At 39.8% G+C, this 21,013-nt stretch overlaps 1 protein-coding gene across 1 annotated transcript in view; it reads right to left on the reverse strand.

Annotated features, from left to right (window-relative positions):
• wwc1 (WW and C2 domain containing 1) overlaps window positions 1–21,013 on the reverse strand; it is a 45,269-nt gene that overhangs the window by 14,440 nt on the left and 9,816 nt on the right. Inside the window, exons 2-6 of the mRNA XM_038295815.1 lie at window positions 14,170–14,279; window positions 13,886–14,089; window positions 12,253–12,329; window positions 7,900–7,979; window positions 4,697–4,826 (exon numbers count right to left, since the gene is read on the reverse strand). Coding sequence (XP_038151743.1) covers window positions 4,697–4,826; window positions 7,900–7,979; window positions 12,253–12,329; window positions 13,886–14,089; window positions 14,170–14,279 — 601 coding nt within the window. The remainder of the gene's footprint in view (window positions 1–4,696; window positions 4,827–7,899; window positions 7,980–12,252; window positions 12,330–13,885; window positions 14,090–14,169; window positions 14,280–21,013) is intronic.

A 21,013-nucleotide genomic window follows, 5' to 3' on the forward strand; every position in this document is an offset into this window, starting at 1 on the left:
TTTGTTTATCTACCACATAAAACAACAGAGCATTTTGTGCTTTCTGTTGACCTTTCACATATTAGATTCATTTCCAAATAAAAAATAATGATAAAAAGAAAATCACAACAGTTGTATGATTATCCTATTAGCTCTGAGATGCATTTTTCATCAAAATAAAACAATAACATGAATAAGAATCTATGTTAAGACCAAACAAATCAGAGCTAAAGAGTTTCAGGCTCTATCATTTTGAACCACAGGCCTTTCTGCAGCAGCTTCTGATATTAAATCCACTAAAATGAAATGTTTCACAATCACTGCCTAAAAGACGCTGAGAAAAACCTGCAGGCTGAGCTGACAGCTGCATACAGCAGATCCTGCATTATTGAACAGGCTCTCCTCGCCTCGTTCTGATGCTTCAGTCTGAAGTGATGTAAGGAAGGAGAAGATGTCGGATCTCCTAAAGCGGAGCAGCTGCTTATCATCATTATCCTCACATCACATAGATGGAGCTGATATTTCTGTTTCCTTTTTAATGTTCAATTCAGCTTCATGTAAACCTGCATCAAGACTCCAAAACCAATCATGCAACTTTAATCCGATCAGCATCCGTGCAGAAAATGACATGTCAACACTGCAGTGCTTTCTTAGACTGGAGAGGAGAGTGGATGAAGAGGAGGAAGATAACAAATCTGAGTTCAGCAGAGCGTCGTTCAGCTGCATTCAGAACCATCTTGTCTTTTAAATCCCAGCTTTCCAGGTTCTGTTCCCCCACAGGGAGGAACATCGCCGCCACTTTTAATACACTACTCAAAAAAAATTTGAGGAACACTTTGTAATCAGAGTATAGCATCAATTTAATTAAACTTCTGGGATATTGATTTGGTCAGGTAAGTAGCAGAGGGGGTTGTTAATCAGTTTCAGCTGCTTTGGTGTTAATGAAATTAACAACAGGTGCACTAGAGGGGCAACAACGAGAAGACCATCAAAAGAGGAATGGATTTACAGGTGGAGACTACTGACATTTTTTCTGCACTGTCACTACTGTTAGCATGAGGCGCTACCTGGACCCTACAGAGGTTGCACAGGCAGTGCATCCTCCAGGATGGCACATCAATACGTGCCATTGCCAGAAGGTTTGCTGTGTCTCCCAGCACAATCTCAAGAGCATGAAGGAGATTCCAGGAGACAGGCAGTTACTCCAGGAGAGCTGGACAGGGCTGTAGAAGGTCTACAATGCATCAGCAGGACCGGTATCTGCTCCTTTGTGCAAGGAGGAGCAGGAGGAGCACTGCCAGAGCCCTACAAAATGACCTCTAGCAGGCCAATGGTGTGAATGTCTCTGACCAAACAATCAGAAACAGACTTCACGAGGGTGGCCTGAGGGCCCGACGTCCTCTAGTGGGCCCTGTGCTCACTGCCCAGCAAACAACACCGGAATTGGCAAGTCCACCACTGGGACCCTGTGCTTTTCACAGATGAGAGCAGGTTCACCCTGAGCACGAGACAGACGTGAAAGGGTCTGGAGGAGCTCTGGAGAACGTTATGCTGCCTGTAACATCGTTCCGCATGACCGGTCTGGTGGTGGATGGTCAGTGATGGTCTGGGGAGGCATATTAATGGAGGGACGCATACTGGCTAGACAATGGCACCCAGACTGCCATTAGGTATCGAGATGAAATCCTTGCACCCATTGTCAGACTCTATGCTGGTGCAGTGGGTCCTGGGTTCCTCCTGGTGCAAGACGATGCCCGGCTTCATGTGGTGAGAGTATGCAGGCAGTTCTTTGAGGATGAAGGAATTGATACCATTGATTGACCCCCACGCTCGCCTGACCTAAATCCAATAGAACACCTCTGGGACATTATGGTTCGATCCATCCGACTCCCCCAGGTTGCACCTCAGACTGTCCAGGAGCTCAGTGATGCCCTGGTCCAGATCTGGGAGGAGATACCCCAGGATGCCATCCGTCATCTCATTAGGAGCATGCCCCGACATTGTCATGCATGCATACACGCACGTGGGAACCATATTAATTACTGAATACCATTTTGAGTTGCTGTCTGAAATTTCAGCTAAATGGACTAGCCTGCCGCATCATTTCTTCACTGTAATTTTTGGGGTGTCTTGGGGTGTCTGAATTAAGTCGTCTGTAGGTTGATATTTTTCATTTCCATCAAATGATGTGGCATCTTTTTGTTCATAACACATCACCCAGTCCATATCAGTATAAATAAACAGCATGATTTTTTCCCCATTGAGATCTGATGTGTTTTCAAAGTGTTCCTTTCATTTTTTTGAGCAGAGCATAAGTGATCAATACAAGCTAGAAGTAGGAAGCCTGGGATCTGATCAAATGTCTGATATGTCAGCTCTATTGAAAAATAAACAAATCATTTGCTTTTTAAAAATGTTTCCATATTTTTATTAAATTATACATAGCTGCCTTTCAGCTGACTGTATGAGTCAGTTCTCCAAATTACAACTACACTTCTACGTTTTTAATACATTTTTTTAATGGGTAAAGTACTTAAATTGAGAACCTTTCAATTCAATTCAGACAGTTTGTTGATTTACAACTTAGTTTGCACCATAAGTTGATTTATTTATGGAAACTTTTCAAACTCAACTCTGACAGAAACTGTTTTGTCAGAATAGCGCAGATGATCAGATGGCAGCAATTCCTGTTCAGTCCAGTTCCACCAGTGTTCTTTCTGGTGTTGACAACCCAAAGCTGATATGATCCTCCTTACTTTAACTTTGGATGACATGTGAGAGAAACTAAAGCTGTCTGCTTTTAGCCATCACTGCAGACAGCAGCGTGAATATTAAGTCATCTCGATCTATCTGTTCTCATGTCTGATGAGGAAACCTTAAAAATCCACCCAGATGTAAGAGCATCGCCTACTGACTGATCAATCTAAACTTAGCTGAGATCTCTCTTTTAGTTTGCTGTTGAAAATAGAAGCTCCATACATCAGAAAGCCCTGAATTATTTCAAAATGATTTAAATTTTAAGTCACAAAAATCCGAGCAGTAAGTTTATGACCTCAAAAAATCATCTCTGAGATGATTCCAAATATCAGCTTTTCTCACCTTCTCCTTTATGAATTTGACAGACGGTCGACCAAAGGTCAGAGGCAGGACATTAAAACACCAACTGCCTCCTGCAGCATCAGCTTACGAGTTCCTAAATCTGCTTTAGTGCCATTCATAAAACTCACAGACGGGGCATCTCCTCCAGCGCTTCATCACAATCTCCTCTGATCGCAGCTGCTCCATCTTATTTTTACGCTACTTTCTGGTTATAAACCCGTCTGTTTTAAAACAATGCAAACAGATTTATTGCCCCGGCCTTCCAGGTGTTAATGAAAAACATTCCTCATGTTTTCTGGTCTCTGTAAGGCTCCACAGCTGCAGTGTGATGCTGATTCGCTGTATTTTATTGTTCATGTTTTCAAACAGCTCTCATCTGGACATGCTGGCCTCTCCAATACGCCTCTGCGTCATATAAGAATTCAGGACTTTCACAACAAATCTGGTTTAAAGTCACGTCTGCATTAAACTGATGAAGTAAAAAAATAAGTGCTGGTTGTCATGGAGACTTGGTGCCAGTCATCACTTCAGGACGAGTAAGTGGATGAAATGCGTTAAAGGGGTCATGTCAACTATTAGGTATGGCAGAGGACTGTAAGGATGTGGGCAATTAGCTAGGAATTTTTAGGTGGGAATAGAAAATGCCTAAAAAGCAAAAAAGACCCTTCATTTTTTTGAATATATTCAATGAGAAAGGTGTAAATATAAGAACACAGAGGCCTGTTGTTGCTAGCCTATTTTTTTTTCTAAATAAACACTGCACATAGCTAAAATATATATTTTTTTACCTTATCAAATATGAATATTCATGATCTCTTCATTAAGATTAAAGTAGAGTCAAAGTCAACTTCCAAAAAATTGACTGAAAAACACACAAAAAAAAATTAAAATCTCACTAAGATCTTTATCTTGGGTCATAATGTGAGAAAAAAAAATATTTACAGAGTTGAAATCTACAAACATTCTGGATCTTTCCTAAAATGTGGTGTCTAAAAATGGTGGAGGATGCATAATGCTCTGGGCATGTTTCACTTACAAAACCCCAGTAAATCTTGTGTGGTCACCTGATGAAATCAGTTTACTTCCAGGACATTTAGAATAAAAATCTTGACCTCTGCCAGAGATCTTGAGTGGAAACTCTATTTCCAAAATACCTCTAGGAGGCGCTGTAGAGAAGACAAGACTCTGAATATTTAGAGGATCTGCAGAGATGTGTCACTTTGACAATTTAACAAAACATTTTGATTATAAACCTATTTTTTTTCTTCTGAGTACTTTGCAGAACTTGTTTTAGTTCTAAACTGAGAAAGCATTGGCTTGTTTTGGGGTTTTTCTTTCTACAGATTATAAGCCTCCACAATCCACAAACTCTATTCTAGCTTTCTGTAGGAAAATAAGCAGGTTCCTTCGTTTTAGCTCCTAAGAGAAACGCAGTTTTTGAGAGCAAAATATTTAACTAGTATTTAACTAATACTAGACGAGGACTTTAATAGGACATTAAGAACATTCCTTATCCGGCTCCAAAAGAAAAAAAGTGAAGCTAACTGTAATCGGAGTGTTAAACCGGCTCTAATGCAAACAACAACGATGTCTCCAGTTCCTGTATTTGCTTTTTCACCTGCATGAGCTCTTGCTTCTCCTTCTCCCCGGAGCTGATGGCGTCTCGAATGGAGCGGACCTCGTTAAGGATAGCCTGTGCGTCCTGCGGCTTGTAGCCGTATGGGCTGTTGGACACTTTCTGGTTGATCCTGGAAGATTGCAAAGCAGAACATTAAACCAAACTTCAGTTTTGTAGGTGAAAAAACATCTGTGTAGTCGCTGAAAGACATTGAAATTATTTCGTGTGGAGTCCCACAAGGCTCTGTAGTGGAGTCCTGATGGTATAATGAAGCAAAAAAAATATATATGTGCAAGAAAAAAATCTGTCAAAGGTTTCAATTTTGACGTCTGACATGCAGTAAAGGAGCAGCCTATCAGAAATGTTGATCTGAGGAGAAATTGCGGGATTTCAATTATAAATTAAATGTTCTTTTTAGCAGGTTGGTGTGATAGAACTAAAAATGTCAAATAAAAGAACAAAAGAGAAGTGAACTACATGTAAATGAGGGGATTAACTGCATATTCTCTAATCCAAACAGGGTCAGAATATACTAAAACATGCATAAATATTTGGCTAAACATCACTTTACAAGTAGTAAATGGAGCTCCCCCTATGTGTGGGCATTGAAATAGCTCTAGTGTGTGTCTCTTTTTATTAAAATTACTGGAGAACATTTCAGTTTAAAAAAAATAAAAAAAATTTTAATAGGGCTCTTTATTTTACCCATTTTATAAAATGCACTAGTACCAATGGCAAGGAGAGAGGACATTAGCATGATTCCGCCACCACTATGCTTTGCAGCTAGAAGGTTGTTCGTTTTGAAAGCAACACCTTCAATCCTCCAAACATTGATTCAGTCTTTGTACCTGAATATTTTCAATCTTTATTTCAACTATCAAACTTGTCCCTATGCAGCCTGTTGCTTTTGCACATATGGGTACCTGGAGCGTCCAGAAAGGTTGAAATACTTAACGGTGGAGTGATGCTCAATCGAAATCACCAACAATGACATAAGCTTCCTCAACATTACACATCTTGTCTCCTACTAACTCTGCAGTTTATGCAAATAAAATTTGATTAGTATCTGATTTCACAGTTCGTCTATTGTTTTCCATTTCCTTTTTTGATTCCATGTTCATTTAGAACTATAGTTGAGGAGCCTGAGGAGAAAAAGTTGAAAAACCATCAGAAAAAACAACAAGAGCAGCAGCGGCTACGTAAAGCTCTACATGAACAAGTCAAGCGTTCATCTGAATAACTGGCCCTTCAACATTCTTCTGGGGGGGGGGGGGGGGGTGGGGGGGGTTAGGCTTCATGAATGAGAGACACAGCAAGGGAGAGGGGGGAAAAAAGGAAGAATGAGGAAGTGATGGAGGGAGGTACTGCTCTGTAACAAGGAAAAGCTAATCCCCTCAAATTTGTCCTTAAATGAGGTCTGAAAGCTGAGCCAGATACATTTTATTTTCATGGCTTTTTTGTGTATCTGGGTGTTGATTCATAAATAACTAAAGGAAAACTTCATGCTGACACATATCTACTGTTTCAAAATGAAAGGGAGGCATGTTCTTTCTTAATGAATCAGAAGTAAGGGAAATGTAAATAATCCAGATATTGTTTTTTTCCCCCTGAAACTGTAAAACTCTGGCCCTGCTCTGTTTTGTGAAATCCTATCAGGTGATGAGGCTGCATTCCAACCCAAACCCATTTCTTCATACGCCTATTGGTCAAAAGATGCCGTCCGACGGCTGCAGCGGGAGAGGAATGCCGTTCGACCGCTTCTCCTTAATCCTCCGTGACAACCACCCTGTGCTGCATGAGGCAAGGCAGAAAGCACAGCATTCCTTCTCAATTCAGCGTCCGACGGCACCCGAAGAAGGAAAAAGGCTCTGCCGCTTCTCAGCGACCTCACATTCAGAGCTGCAGTCGGAGAGATTATAAACCCCGATGCGTTTCCTCTCTAAACCGCATTCCTGTTCAGCTGTTTACGACAGTGTTATTCTGTTTAATGGTTGGATGGAATGCGCGATAAAGCTGAAGCAATAACTGAGGAGATAAGCAGCACTTTGCCTCAATCGGCCTGTTAAAGTTTTCACACCTATTGTAAGGGGGGTGGACAAACTCCAACAAGTGAAAGTTTGTCCATTTTATCTCTTTAGCGCAGCCAGAATCATGAGGATCAGAGAGAAACGTTTGGATTCCTAGTTTTACTTGATTAAAAAGTGTAAAAATGCACCAGATAGAATGAGACTAAAATGAACAAATTAAAGGAGAAGTTCGGTTTTTTACACTTTAAGCCCATTTTCTGTAGTGTCCAGGATGAAATCGAATGATCGACACCAAAAGTTTGACAATTGGTCCTGTCTCTGCTTTTTGGCTCATTTAGAATCACCCCCTGGCTGCTTTAGAATGGCTAGCATAGAGCATGTCCGATAATGTCCTTAAAACAACCTTAAACGTTCTTTTTTTAAAATATGCTACTCACCGGGTCGTCAGCGCTGTTCAATGACGTTCCAAAAAATTTTCGTAAAGAAAAAACGTTCCTGTAGTGTTTTATTTAGCATTTTGTAAATCCCATTGAGTTCTGTAGGAATAGTCAATATTCCCCTGCCACCGGAAACGGAAATGGGGCCTGTTTACACAGTTGTAGTCTTTTCGCTTCACTCTGTGTACTCCGACGTCGAGGTGCTAACGTCTCTGTTAAACACTTTAAAAAACTCTGAAAATGGAATACGAAAGGTGGATTCTTGATTCTCGACGTCGGAGTACACAGAGTGAAGCGAAAAGACTACAACTGTGTAAACAGGCCCCATTTCCGTTTCCGGTGGCAGCGGAATATTGACTATTCCTACAGAACTCAATGGGATTTACAAAATGCTAAATAAAACACTACAGGAACGTTTTTTCTTCACGAAACTTTTTTTGGAACGTCATTGAACAGCGCTGACGACACGGTGAGTAGCATATTTTTAAAAAAGAACGTTTAAGGTTGTTTTAAGGACATTATCGGACATGCTCTATGCTAGCCATTCTAAAGCAGCCAGGGGGGGATTCTAAATGAGCCAAAAAGCAGAGACAGGACCAATTGTCAAACTTTTGGTGTCGATCATTCGATTTCATCCTGGACACTACAGAAAATGGGCTTAAAGTGTAAAAAACCGAACTTCTCCTTTAAGCTTTGCTACTAAAAACCTCTGGCGACTGTAGGAATGTCTGACACTCACTCTCTGAGCGTGGCGTAGCCTTGCTCTTTGTACTGCAGCTCCTGCTTCATGCAGGCCAGGTCCCGCTTCAGCTTGTTCACCTGAGACAGAAGAAACAGGTTAGAGATAGAAAACTAATTGCCCTGCATCTGACTCACACCTTCAAACCGAGGTTATTTTACTCTAATATTAAATAGCATTGGGCTGTTATATCAATGAAAAGAGAAAAAACTTGGTCAGACGGATTTGAAGGCAGGGTTCCTACAGCATAAGACAAGTTAAATTCAAGACTTTTTAATGCCACTTGAAATAAAAATTTAGGACCAAATTCACAAGAAAAACCTGCTTGCAACAACTTAACCCAAAGGTTTATTTTAACATAAACCACTGCACTAATGTTTCAAATTTTGAAAAGCTTCCCATACAGGAAGAAAGCTAAAAACACACAAATGACAGATATATATTTAACAATTATTTAACTTAATTCACAAACTTTGTTTTAGAAGGGAACAAAACAAATCAGTTTTAAAGCCACAACATAACCAGTGCTAAGTCTTTTTTGCAGCTATTTTTTTTGCATCGTTTTCTTAGTATGTTTGATGGCGTTGCCGAGACAAGGGTGGAACAAAATTGAGAAATACTGGCTGTTTCTCTGTAACTCCATTTTGACGCTTTGTGTTTCGCGCTTCGCATTTGCGACTCCACTGCCTTAATTCCCATTGTTCCGCGCTTGAATCGCTACTTTCACAAAAATACACTGAGCCTCATGTATGTTCCCTGGTTTTAGCCATGGAGAAAACTCTTGGCTGGAGCCAATTTTCGTTACATTTACACTTCCTCATATTTTCCAGACAAAAAGTAAATGGTGCATCTCCCAAATGTCCCGGCCGCAACAACGCTATTATTGCTTCCGCTATCGTGATGGAACCAATAATGGCGAGATGTTATTTTTTTTAAATAAAAGAAAAATTTTCAATTTTAATGTTTTTTTTAGATTACAAATATATAAATTGTAATAAAAATTATCCTTTTTATGATGTTTTAAAAATTAAGACCTATGAAAGTCTTATTTAAGACATTGGTTTGTTTATTTTAATATGGTGTGCAAGAGATCAAACTAACATTCATTATGTTTTCCAATGCTGTAAACATTTGTGTAATAAATACATTTAAACAATGTATGTGAACATTTATTTCAACGGAAATGTGCGTCATAGCCATAGAGATCAGTGGTCAAAGCCTGCAACACCCGCTCAGCGCGGCGCGGTGCCAGGCAAAGAAAGCGGCAGGTGTGTCTCGGGCAATGGATGCCAAAGGGGAATAAAGGAAGATAGCTGATGAGAACAGGGGATTCAAAGAAGAATGGAGCGAATCGTTTGCTTTCATTATCAATGCGGAAGGATTGCCTGCGTGTTTTCTTTGGCACAAGCATAGGCGGATCTACTGGGGTGGCATAGGGTGGCAACTGCCACCCTAAATGACAGCCTTGCCACCCCAGCTGCCACCCCAGTTGGCGGTAGGGGTGGCGAGGCTTATAAATTATGGATCATTTGAGAATTACGACCGCTAATTTCTAATGTCGGACTGCAGTGAATGCAGCACGAGATGACGCGAGAGCGACTGAGACTGATTGTTTTGAAAACCGAATGGGGCAAAGCGAGGGAGCCAGGGGTGATGGGGAGAGGAGAAACGGGATGAAACAGGTAAAAATTGATTAACTATCTATCGAGAAATGAAATCATAATGAAAGCACAATGTTGCTAGCATAGCTGCAATGCTGATTTTGAGATGATAAAAATCAGGTTGCAGATCGTTATTTCTCTATCTATGATGTTAGTTAGGCCTGATGTCTCAGCCTCATAAAGACATATTTTCGGTCAACTATGACAGAAAAGAGACCATCAAGTTTGGTTGGTACTCAAATCAAAACGCACAAAGGCATTGGATCTAAATAAAGTTGTGAAGGGTTTTGCAGAGCAACATGGAAATCGCCGCATTCAGCTGTTATACTCATGATAACTTTATGTTTTGCTCTCTGGTGAGCCTTTACAGAGCTGCTACATTTTGTTTTGGCCCCTGAGAAAATCTGATATTTCCTTTAATAAAACCAAAAGTGTTAAAAGTTAAAAATGTGATACTGGTGTAAATCCTGCTTAATATGAAGCAGTGTTGTTGTTTCTTTTTTGTATATATAATATGAAACTATCCAGAAATGACCCGTATGAACCTACTCACAAGCAAAATGTATTTTTATGTTGCTTCTTTTCAGATTTGTGGAGATTTTGATGTAACATACAGAACCCGCCTCTTTGTTAATTTGTTGATACAGCAGTATGGAGGACCAACTCTGCCATATTTAAAAATAAATACAGAAATAAATAAATGCTTAATAAATAAATAAGCATACAATTGATTGCCACCAAAAATACAAACAACAAATAAATGTAAGTAGAAATTAAATTATACAGCTAGTCATAAAGGTATATAACTCTTTTAATTGGCTTCTTTATTTCTTTGCCTTTTTAATATTTACCTTATTTATTTTTTTGTCATTTATTATCTTCAACTTAATTTTTTCATTACTTATATTTTTAAGTATTTATTTATGTGCATGTTATAATATTTTTGTCTGTTTTATTCTTCCTTTGTATTTTTTTACCCTAGTTATTTCTTCGCCGTTATTTCTTTCTGCCTGCCCTTTTAACATTTCTGCCTGCCATTATAATATAATTTCTAATTACATTTATTTGTTGATTGTATTTTTGGTGGCAATTAATTGTATGCTTATTTATTTATTGAACATTTATTTATTTATGTATTTATTTGTAAATATGGCAGAGTTGGTCCTCCATATACAGCTCTATCGACAGCATGATGTCCCTTTCATGTTGCCTTAACTGCTGTATGTCAAGTTACTGAGGAACAAATGGGGTAAATGTGTGTTCAGAGTAAACAATACATGGATGTCTGGTACCTTGTTTGGGTGCCTTGACCCATTTATTTCTACTGTGTAGTTCTGCTCACTTTAGTCCAGCTCAGTCCATAGATCTCTGATGGGTAACTTTTTCTTTCTATCGTTTCTTCTTGTGCAAATGCTGCAAAGCTGCCTCTCTGACAGTCAGTCTCACACATCTGCGACTCAGCACCTGTGTCTTACCTTAATACCTTTCCTGTGATAATGCCCCTCTAGAAGTAGTGTTATCATTCTTCTATCTCCTATTAAGTGAGATCACATTGTACGATTAATTATTAATATGAACTGTTTCACATGAAACACTAGTACTGTACATACTATTCTCACCAAACTGTGATAACTGTGATTAAATTCAGTGTAAACAAATGCCATATGTTGCCACCCCTAAAAAATTCCTGCCCCCCTCTTGCCACCCCATAAATATTTTTCTAGATCCGCCCCTGGGCACAAGAATTCGCTAAATAATAAAAATAGTAACTTGGAAAGGCATTTCCAGGGAAGGCTAAATATGCAGCCGCTAACAAAGCTGTGAGTGAGAGAAAGATTGTGATTGCAAATCTTCTGGATAAATTAGAGGAGCGCAAAGATAGATTTAAGAAATGGATTGCATCTCCAAACTCCACTCCTGCTAGTTTTGTTTCAAGCATGAAAAAACTGTCCACAGATCAAACAGGCAGCGCTTTGATGCAGGTATGTGAATTTTGTTAAATTTTTTCCCCCCAAATTCTCAAATATAAATATCACAGAGGAACGCTGGTGACGAAGGAGGTGGGATTTTGGGGTTAGAGAGCTCTGCTCTGATGGATACCAGTTCCTGCTTGGTTCCTCTTGACTCAATCAACTTCTCCCAATAGAAACACGTCCACCATAGAAATATGACTTTATTGTGTTTCTATAATTTCATCAATGCAACGAAACTTAAACCGCGCGGTGAATTCCACATCGTGAGAGCGTCCACTGTTTCTATCTCACCTCATGCTGCTATGTGACATTTGCTACAGGATTAACATTAATCATGAATGCTTAATATATTTTTAAGCACACGTTGTCCTTTTTTTATTGTGATCTAATGCACTCAGAGCCCGTGTTGCCATACAAGGCTTATATAAAACTTTTACATTTTTGCAGCTCAAGACAGATTTGTTTTTTTTGGTTTAATATGACTCTTTGAGCAGTTTGGGTTGCCGATCCCTGATATGGATGGATAATGATAGTTTAGAGATATGTAATAAATAAATCTGTGAACACTTTATAACTTCTTTATAAACATTTATTCTATAAATTATTTATTTATAATCGAATGCTTTCATCCATCACACATAAACCGGTGTGAAATTGTTGCTAAACTATTAATCTTTGCAGCCATCAGCTTCTTCAAAAACACAACGAACATCTCTTACTCGACTTTTGGCTGTGGCGATATCTGCTTTGAGGATTTCTGGGTCATATTTGCTGGTAGAGGATGACCTGGAATTTACTGCAAGGAAAAAGGAACAAATTAGATCCTATTTATGATTTATGTAATAAGTTGCATTAAAACAAGCAACAGACGGAAAAGAAGAAAGAGATGAAAAAGTGGTTTACCCAAAGGTAAAATAATAAAATGCCATGTAAGCATATGTAGACAATCTAAAAAAAAAAAAAAAGGCTTAATACAATTATAAAAAGGAAAGAAAGAACATTAAAAAAAAATTATATTTAACAAAACTTAAAAAAATAAATAAATAAATAAACATAAAGGATGGATGAGAAAATAAATAAAAACTATCTAATTTAACTAAAATATATGATTAAAATTAAATTAAAGAAATAACATCTAAATGAGTGTCTAAAAACATTTTAGGAATAAATGGGCAAATAATAATACTTACCGGAAATAAAATAAATTCAAAAGACTCCTTTAAAGAAAAGTCAGCAAATAAATAAATAAAGAAATATGCAAAAAGAAATAAAACAAGATGACTGTCAGGGTGGACTGATCTGCAGCAGGTTAAAGGAGAATTCCGGTTTTTAACACTTTTAGCCCATTTTCTGTAGTGTCCAGGATGAAATTGAATGATCGACACCAAAATTTTGACAATTGCTCCTGTCTCTGCTTTTTGGCTCATTTAGAATCCACCCCTGGCTGCTTCAGAATGGCTTCCATAGTGCATGTCCGATAATGTCCTTAAAACAACCTTAAACGTTCTTTTTTTTAAATATGCTACTCACCGGGTCGTCAGCGCTGTTCAATGACGTTCCAAAAAAAGTTTCGTAAAGAAAAAACGTTCCTGTAGTGTTTTATTTAGCATTTTGTAAATCCCATTGAGTTCTGTTGGAATAGTCAATATTCCGCTGCCACCGGAAACGGAAATGGGGCCTGTTTACACAGTTGTAGTCTTTTCGCTTCACTCTGTGTACTCCGACGTCGAGGTGCTAACGTCTCTGTTAAACACTTTAAAAAACTCTGAAAATGGAATACGAAAGGTGGATTCTTGATTCTCGACGTCGGAGTACACAGGGTGAAGCAAAAAGACTACAACTGTGTAAACAGGCCCCATTTCCGTTTCCGGTGGCAGCGGAATATTGACTATTCCTACAGAACTCAATGGGATTTACAAAATGCTAAATAAAACACTACAGGAACGTTTTTTCTTTACGAAACTTTTTTTGGAACGTCATTGAACAGCGCTGACGACCCGGTGAGTAGCATATTTTAAAAAAAGAACGTTTAAGGTTGTTTTAAGGACATTATCGGACATGCACTATGGAAGCCGTTCTGAAGCAGCCAGGGGTGGATTCTAAATGAGCCAAAAAGCAGAGACAGGAGCAATTGTCAAAATTTTGGTGTCGATCATTCGATTTCATCCTGGACACTACAGAAAATGGGCTAAAAGTGTTAAAAACCGGAATTCTCCTTTAATGTCACCAACAGAACTATTTTCAAACAGTAATGAATAAATGATTGTTTTTCTGTGGCTTTAAACCTCTCTTTGATCGTATCTGCCTCTACTTCCTCCCTCACAGGTGACACTGAGCTCGCTTCAGACTCACAGCTCGTCTGCGACTTGGACTTGTCCCTCCAGGTATCGTTGAGCTGCTGGTACTCCTGCTGCGCCAGCCGCAGCCTCTGCTCCTTCACCTGGTAGATCTCCTTCTGCGCGCTGAGCGCGTCCCCGGCCACAGCCAGGTAGTCCCGCAGCATGGACTCCTGCTCCCGCTGCCACTGGGCCCGCGGGTCCTCCAGCTGGGTCCTCTCTGCGGGCGAAATCAGTCTGATGGTTAACATCTGTTAGACGCATCGTTTAGGTGAAACAGACAGATGAGCGCAGACTCACTGGTGTTGTGGTCGACATAGTACGATCCAACGACGGGGTCGTACGCCTCCTCCCAGCCCACGGGCAGCTCATCTCCGATGCAGTCGGCGAATGACAGGGGCTTGGTCTGCCTGAGGGAGAAGAACAGAACCGATTCAGAACCAGAACCACTTAAAGATTGCTTATTCCCCAGCTGTTCTAATCTGGTAAATTATAAGACCAACAGCTTATTTAGGTTGGTTAAGTTATTTTGTGCAAAACGGTGACAAATTAATTCCTTTCATATGTTTTTTATTTATTTTATTAATTTAACAGAACTTTCATGTAAGACAACAGAAGCTGCTGAGTAATTTTAGTTCGGATTCAAACGGTTTTAACTGAACCACGTGTCTCTGTCTGAGCTTCATGAAGAGAGGGGTGGGGGGGTGTTGTGTTGTTCTGCAGAGTCCTCCTTTAACTTCTGAGGGAAAATGGGGGTGAATAATGGGGGAAGGGGACCCATCTGATGGGACACAATAGGAGGAAACCGGCCCCCTAAATTCCTCAAGCAATTCCGACGTATCGCTAGGACGTTTCCAGGGCAACCCTTGACACTACAGCAAAGGCGGAGGCTGATGACTCCAGTGGTGCGGTGCCAGGGTTCACAAGACGACTCCAGACGTGATGGTTTATCTCAAGCTCGTCATTTTTAGAAGAACGCAACTGACTGGTGGGTCCTCGTATACGATGGGAAAACTTAATAAAATAAAATTAATAACCAGCTGCATGTTTGGGAATTCTCTTCAAGTTTTTCAATTTCTGGGTTCAGACATTTTCCAATTCATCTTTTCAGAATAACTGCAGTATCACTGTTTTTCAGTAAGATTCGGCTCTGGCCTTTGACTAGGCCATTCTGACATGTTGCATTTGGATTTGCTCCCGTGACCATATAGTAAAATCCTTCCGGTTATTCCGTCCCTGATGAAGATGTCTCCCAACAGCATGATGCAGCCACCGCTATGTTCCGCTATTAAGTGTGCTGTTGGATCCACTTTTCTTTTGCTCTTCTTTGAACAGATATAAGGAAACAACAACGGCTTTCCTCTGAACTAGGGCGCGATCACATGGACTCTATTAGTTGACATCTAATGGGAATCTACAGGTTTTCACCTAAAAGAAGACATGCCACACTTTTCAGATTATCAGATGTTATTATACCCATGTAGAATTATCCATCCCGCCCTTTAATAAACTTATTACAGATGCATTTCAGGAAAGTGTCTTTAGATGTTTTGATGATTCAGCTAAGGATGAGCAACACCAATATCTTAGATAAGATTAGCAACTAACTCTGGTTTAGATTAATCATAAGGTTAAGAACTGTTTATGTGCAGAATGTCCTGTCAAGAGCTTTTTCAGTGTTACTAATCAGACAATTTTTTCCCCCCAACTTACTGGGGTTTTATAATGGTGCCAGGAATCCCTGGTTTTAACTCACTGAGGTTAATCCTGGTGAAATAAAGGGAAACTAAATAGGAATAAATACAAGGCAGGAGATGTTCATTTTAAAAGCGGTGATCATTCCTATAAACCATTTCTTTAATATGAAATATTACTTTTCGTAGATTTTAGAGGCGAGTCAACAATGAAGTCCTGACGGATTCATTGATGATTTTCATTCAATCCAGGAGGACCACCATTCAAAGCAAAGCTGAAGCCATTCGAGGCCGGATCCTTTTTGCCGTGTTTTCCGACCTGCAGAGAAAACTCTCTAGCCTCCCAACTAACACATCTACTACTGGTGCATTAAAGAGGATGCAGAGTTGAGGTTTCAGCTGCAGCCAAGAGAAACGGTCCTACAAGAGAACGACGGAACGGTTTTTAAAGTTTCGTTTCGAGTTATCTGGCAAACAGCTCAATATATGATCCAAAAACAGCATCTGATCTGATTTTATCCTTAGAGGACGATTCATCTTCAGCAGGGAGAAGGACACTGGATGGAGCTTCATCCATGGTGATTTGCTCAGAGACGCTCTAAACCAGTAGCCTCCCAACGCAGAGGGAGGGACAGACACCTGCACAAAGAGCAGAGGCTCGCAGCTGAACAGAGACATTAAACTGGCTCCTCTTTCAGCTGATGAATAATGAAAAGGGGCCCCTAGAAGACCCCCTCAGCTCGCTCTAAATTTAGCTCAGAAAGACAGGGAGGCTGTTGAAGGCTGCTTCCCTGGCCGCGTGTCCACGTCGCATCCTTTTCCTTCCAGACACTAAATCCTGATGTCAGGCCGGCGAGCCGAGGGAGCCCTCCATGGCTTCTCCTGCTGGTTTTCTGTCAGTCACTTATCTTTACAACCTGAACTCATCCACAAATGATCAATCACAGATACTTCAAAAGGGAACGCAAGACGTCAAATACCCTGAGAAGTGGAAAAAAAAGGAAACTGAGATCTATGAATTCAGATCCAAGTCTAAAAGTCGTTAATGTCGGACATAGACCTCCATCTTGGTCAGCTTTGCAAAGAAAAGAATGCAAGAAAATTAGCAAACAGCAAATAAAATTAAAATAGAAAACCAATAAAAATCTAAAACCGTGATCCAGATTTTCACTTGCAGTGATCTTTACTTTTCTTCATTTTTCTTTCCCTATTTTGTGATGTCTGTCTGAATCCCCCTAAACGTTCATTTAAGCACTTCAGCCATTCCCGTTTCTCCTTTTGCTTTCTGCAGAGCTGCATGATAAGCGAAAAAAGAAAACCCTTTATATTAAATACATATGAGTGGAGATGCACCAATCCCCCACCCGATCCAAACCAATATTGATGCATGGACTAAGCCTAACGGTCAAATCCGATACCGGTTCAATAATACAGTTGAATGAATGAAAAGTATACCTTTCCATGTGAGTAAAAGCATCAGGCTCGACATAATTACTCCTAAAGATGCGGACACAGATAGAAATCATCACCGGCTGCTGTGTGTGCTCTGTGGGTTGACTTTAGCAGCGTTGCAGTCATCAGAGCTATGATCTTAATGAATATAAAAACAACTGGATCAGATTCCTTCATCCGATATCTAATAGATCTAATCAAACTATTATGTCACTGAGCTGCAGGAATGTAGGAAATAAAGGCATTTTTCTGCTTACTGGGCACCTGAAAGCAATGGAGGACAGATGGACTGTTCCTCGCCATGCCTTAACTCTGCAGCGCATCCAAGGCCTGTTTTTGAACCAGCGCTGGCTTAAAAAGCCACATCAATACTTGAAGGTCCAATGTTGCACATAACCATCAGATGGACTCTACTGTGGATCTCTGACAGAGCAGAGCCTCAGATTATATTAAAAGGAGAGGCACCAAGCAGCACCATTATTTTGTAGTGAAAACGATATATGGGATATAGAATATAGATCTAAAAGTGTGGCATGCTGGTGTGTTAGACAAGCAGGATACATCTGTGCTAACATTGGTATTGATTTCTTAGATGAAAAAAAATTTTTTAATCTTGTTCCCTGGGGTGAGGAGAGGGGATGGCAATGTGATTTATTTTAAAGGACAAATACCATATTCTGCAAGATGTGTTGTATCTGGATTGCTTAGGTGCTGAGGTTTTCTTTTTTTGCAATCTCAAACTGTACCTTGCTAAGGATAGTGTGAAAAACATTTTTTTTTTCCCCTTTCTTTTGTTTTTCTAACTTCAAGGACAGTGCCTTTTACGGCAGCGTGGCCTCGGACACCATGTCCCCCCCATGTTTAATGTCTGTTTTTGTCTTCTTGCACGAGCTGTACTGAAACTGGATTTCCCTTTGCTGATTAAATATCAGCTATTACTCGTTATGGGCGATAACGGCCAATCGTCAATAGATTTTAGCTCAATATCAAAGTCCAATGTGAATATTGCCGTTATTCAATTCAATTATACTTTATTAATCCCATATATTTACGGACATCATGTTAGCCTACCGCTTGGACCCCATGACAGACAGCGTCAGGTAAACATAAACAATCCGGAGCTGCATCACAATCTGTCACATGATCCAACAAATACACTGCTTCACAAGCTGTACTCCTTCAAAATGACCAGTTTGGTTGATACTGATATTAAAGCATCCTGGTATTCAGCTCTGAACAGATGCCACATGTGCTTTACTTTACTGTTATCTCCCCATTAGAGAATGTCAGTCAACAAACAGCATCGTAAAGAGCAAGAAATTCCTCAATGCAGAGTGACGGCAAGAAAGGTGAGGTTGATATTTGACCCTTAATTCAAATGTGTGGTTAAGAAGCGAACCGTGCATCAGATACTGCAGCATTGCACTGCTAAAGGTACGGGGAAAGTGACGCTGGTCAGAGATGACAGAAAGACAGATGGATATTAATGTTTGCACAAGCCTCTAAATAGAGACGCACCGAATCATCGATTAATAATCGGATCACCAAAGGTTCATTAAAGGAGAATATTTACAAAATTAAACCAGCTGAAACTCAAACTTTGCCACTTGAGGAGTTCTGGATAGAGAATATTTACAGATTCCTTTTTTTTTTTATCTTAAATGTAAAATGCTTATATATTTTTACAATCTTGGTATAATTACTGCTCTAAATGGATTGCTCTGTCAGCTAAAAGCATATTTTAGTCTCTCTGCCCCAGTTAACGATTAATCCATGACTAAATTTGTTGACAATTATCATTAATCAATTAATCAATCATCATCAATCTAATTAATTGTTTCAGCCCTAATTCATACATACACTTGCTTGTTGGGAGGAGTCTTTAAAAAAAAATCCCAGTAATGTTACTCTGATATCAGAATTTATCTGAATCTATAGAAATCCAAATTAAAGAATCTGAATAATTAAATGTGGAATCGGTGCAACATTCTATCTGCACATTAGAGATTAGGGAGGTTAACCAATATGACCAGTTCCTAAGTTTACATGTGCAAAGCTGGTAGAGATACAGGGGGCCTAAATATGCACAAAAAAGAAAAATAATGAATTGTTTTGCTTCTATATTAACAAAGAAACGGTTGTTCTAATGTAATATATTAATAAAATGCAACAACTTTGTGGCTTTAACATGAAAAGACTTTCCTAAGACTGAGGCAGCTTTGCATTCTTTCTCTTCTGGACATTGGATATTAATGCCCCAAGTGGAAAATCTACCAATTAACAGAGGACTTGGCTTTCAGCGTCACATGAACGGCTGCATGTATTTAATAAGAAGCTTTTCTTAGACTACAGCTGCATAGAAATATTTTTACATCAGTGTCGCTTTGATACTAAGGTTGACAAATATGAACTTGCAGCTTGGAGTTTTTTTGATTCTCTGTTTCTGCTCTGTGATGCCAACAATCCAGCTGAGTGAAAACACCCTGGGAGGTTAGCTGCATAGCTGAGCGGTGACTCAGCCCGACTCATTCAAAAGCACAGAAATACCTCAAGTGGACTTACTTCAAGCTGCATTTCACAGCAGCTCAAGGTCCAACTGTAAAACATTTATGCAAACAAACACGGCGCTCTTTCACGCTCGCGCCGTAATCCGTCATGATTAACTGGCATTCGGATCATAAAAAACAACAACCGGCCGCAGCCTTTCTGCTGACTCTTATCTGGCTGGCAGCATTCCTTCGGCCTGACGACATGATACCGCACACTTAGGAATTTATAACTATGTTGGAGGAAAGTTTGGCTCCACAGAACGTTCCCTTTTTGTTTCATCATGTAAAGTTCAGAGCATATCACAGAAGGCTGCAGGGACTTTAATCATTAATAGGAGGTGACTCTGTTTTTATACGGGAAACGTTCCTGTACAGCTGCAGATGAAAACATTTTTATAATTGAACTTTATTGAGTTCACATTGGAGAAATTTACCTCTGCATGTAACCCATCCCCTTGGGGAGCAGTGGGCTGCCATTGTGCGGTGCCCAGGGAGCAGTGTGGGATTAAGGGTGTTTGCTCAGGGAGCCAGAGTGGCAGTCTGCGGGAGTGGGCTTGAACCCAGAACTTCAGGATTCCGAGCTCTATGCCCTAACAACTAGGCTGCCACTCCCCCAAGATTGAAAATATTCAGATGATATCTGTTGTGTCCTCTGAGCAGGACGCTTGTAAAAGCAACCCTAAATGACAGGCGTGACAAACGGCGGGCGGCTTTTCTTCATTCCTGGGAGAGGACGGTGATGGGAGGGTTTTCTATCAGTCCCTCTACTTACCTCCTGCATTCATCTACCTTATGTATCCCCTTATTTATAGCGTTAATTTATCAAAAATCACTGGCGTAACCAGATAAGAGTATTGGGATTCCAAACAGTGGTGTTTTTCCCCCCTCGCTGATGACTAAAAAACCGGTTTGACGTGTCGCATTTTTCTCATAAGTACAGCTAAGGTGAGCAGAGGAAAATATTCCAGCCATCTGAGATGATGTTGCTTCTTCTTCATTCCAAGCAAGCGAAACTCTGACTCAGAAATATGTGACAAAGAAGCTGTGTGTGAAAAAACCAAGAGTCCAACAGCCTCTGTTCTATTCATGGAGGAGCAGCACAATATATCTGATCAAAATAATGATCAGTGTTGGATCTCTGATAGGTCAAACTAGGCCTATATTAACAGCCGATCATTATTTCCATCTAGTTGATTTTTATTTTCTGTTTCAGGGGGGTCAGCCATGTGTTTTTCGGGTGTTCAACAAAAAAAAAAAAAAAAAAAAAAGTTTTTCACTGTCTAAAAGGTAAAGAAGGACATCATTTATAATATCAGGAAGAATTAGTTATCAGCCTTTATGATAATATTCATACTGGATATTGATATGAAACAAAATGTTCATATTTGTGCATTCTTACTTAATATCACTTTTGTTACTGCACAATATTGCAACTTATATTGAATATTT

The sequence above is a fragment of the Cyprinodon tularosa genome, unplaced genomic scaffold (assembly GCF_016077235.1).
Source record: "Cyprinodon tularosa strain WSP-4 unplaced genomic scaffold, ASM1607723v1 ctg36, whole genome shotgun sequence".
Lineage (NCBI taxonomy): Eukaryota > Metazoa > Chordata > Actinopteri > Cyprinodontiformes > Cyprinodontidae > Cyprinodon > Cyprinodon tularosa.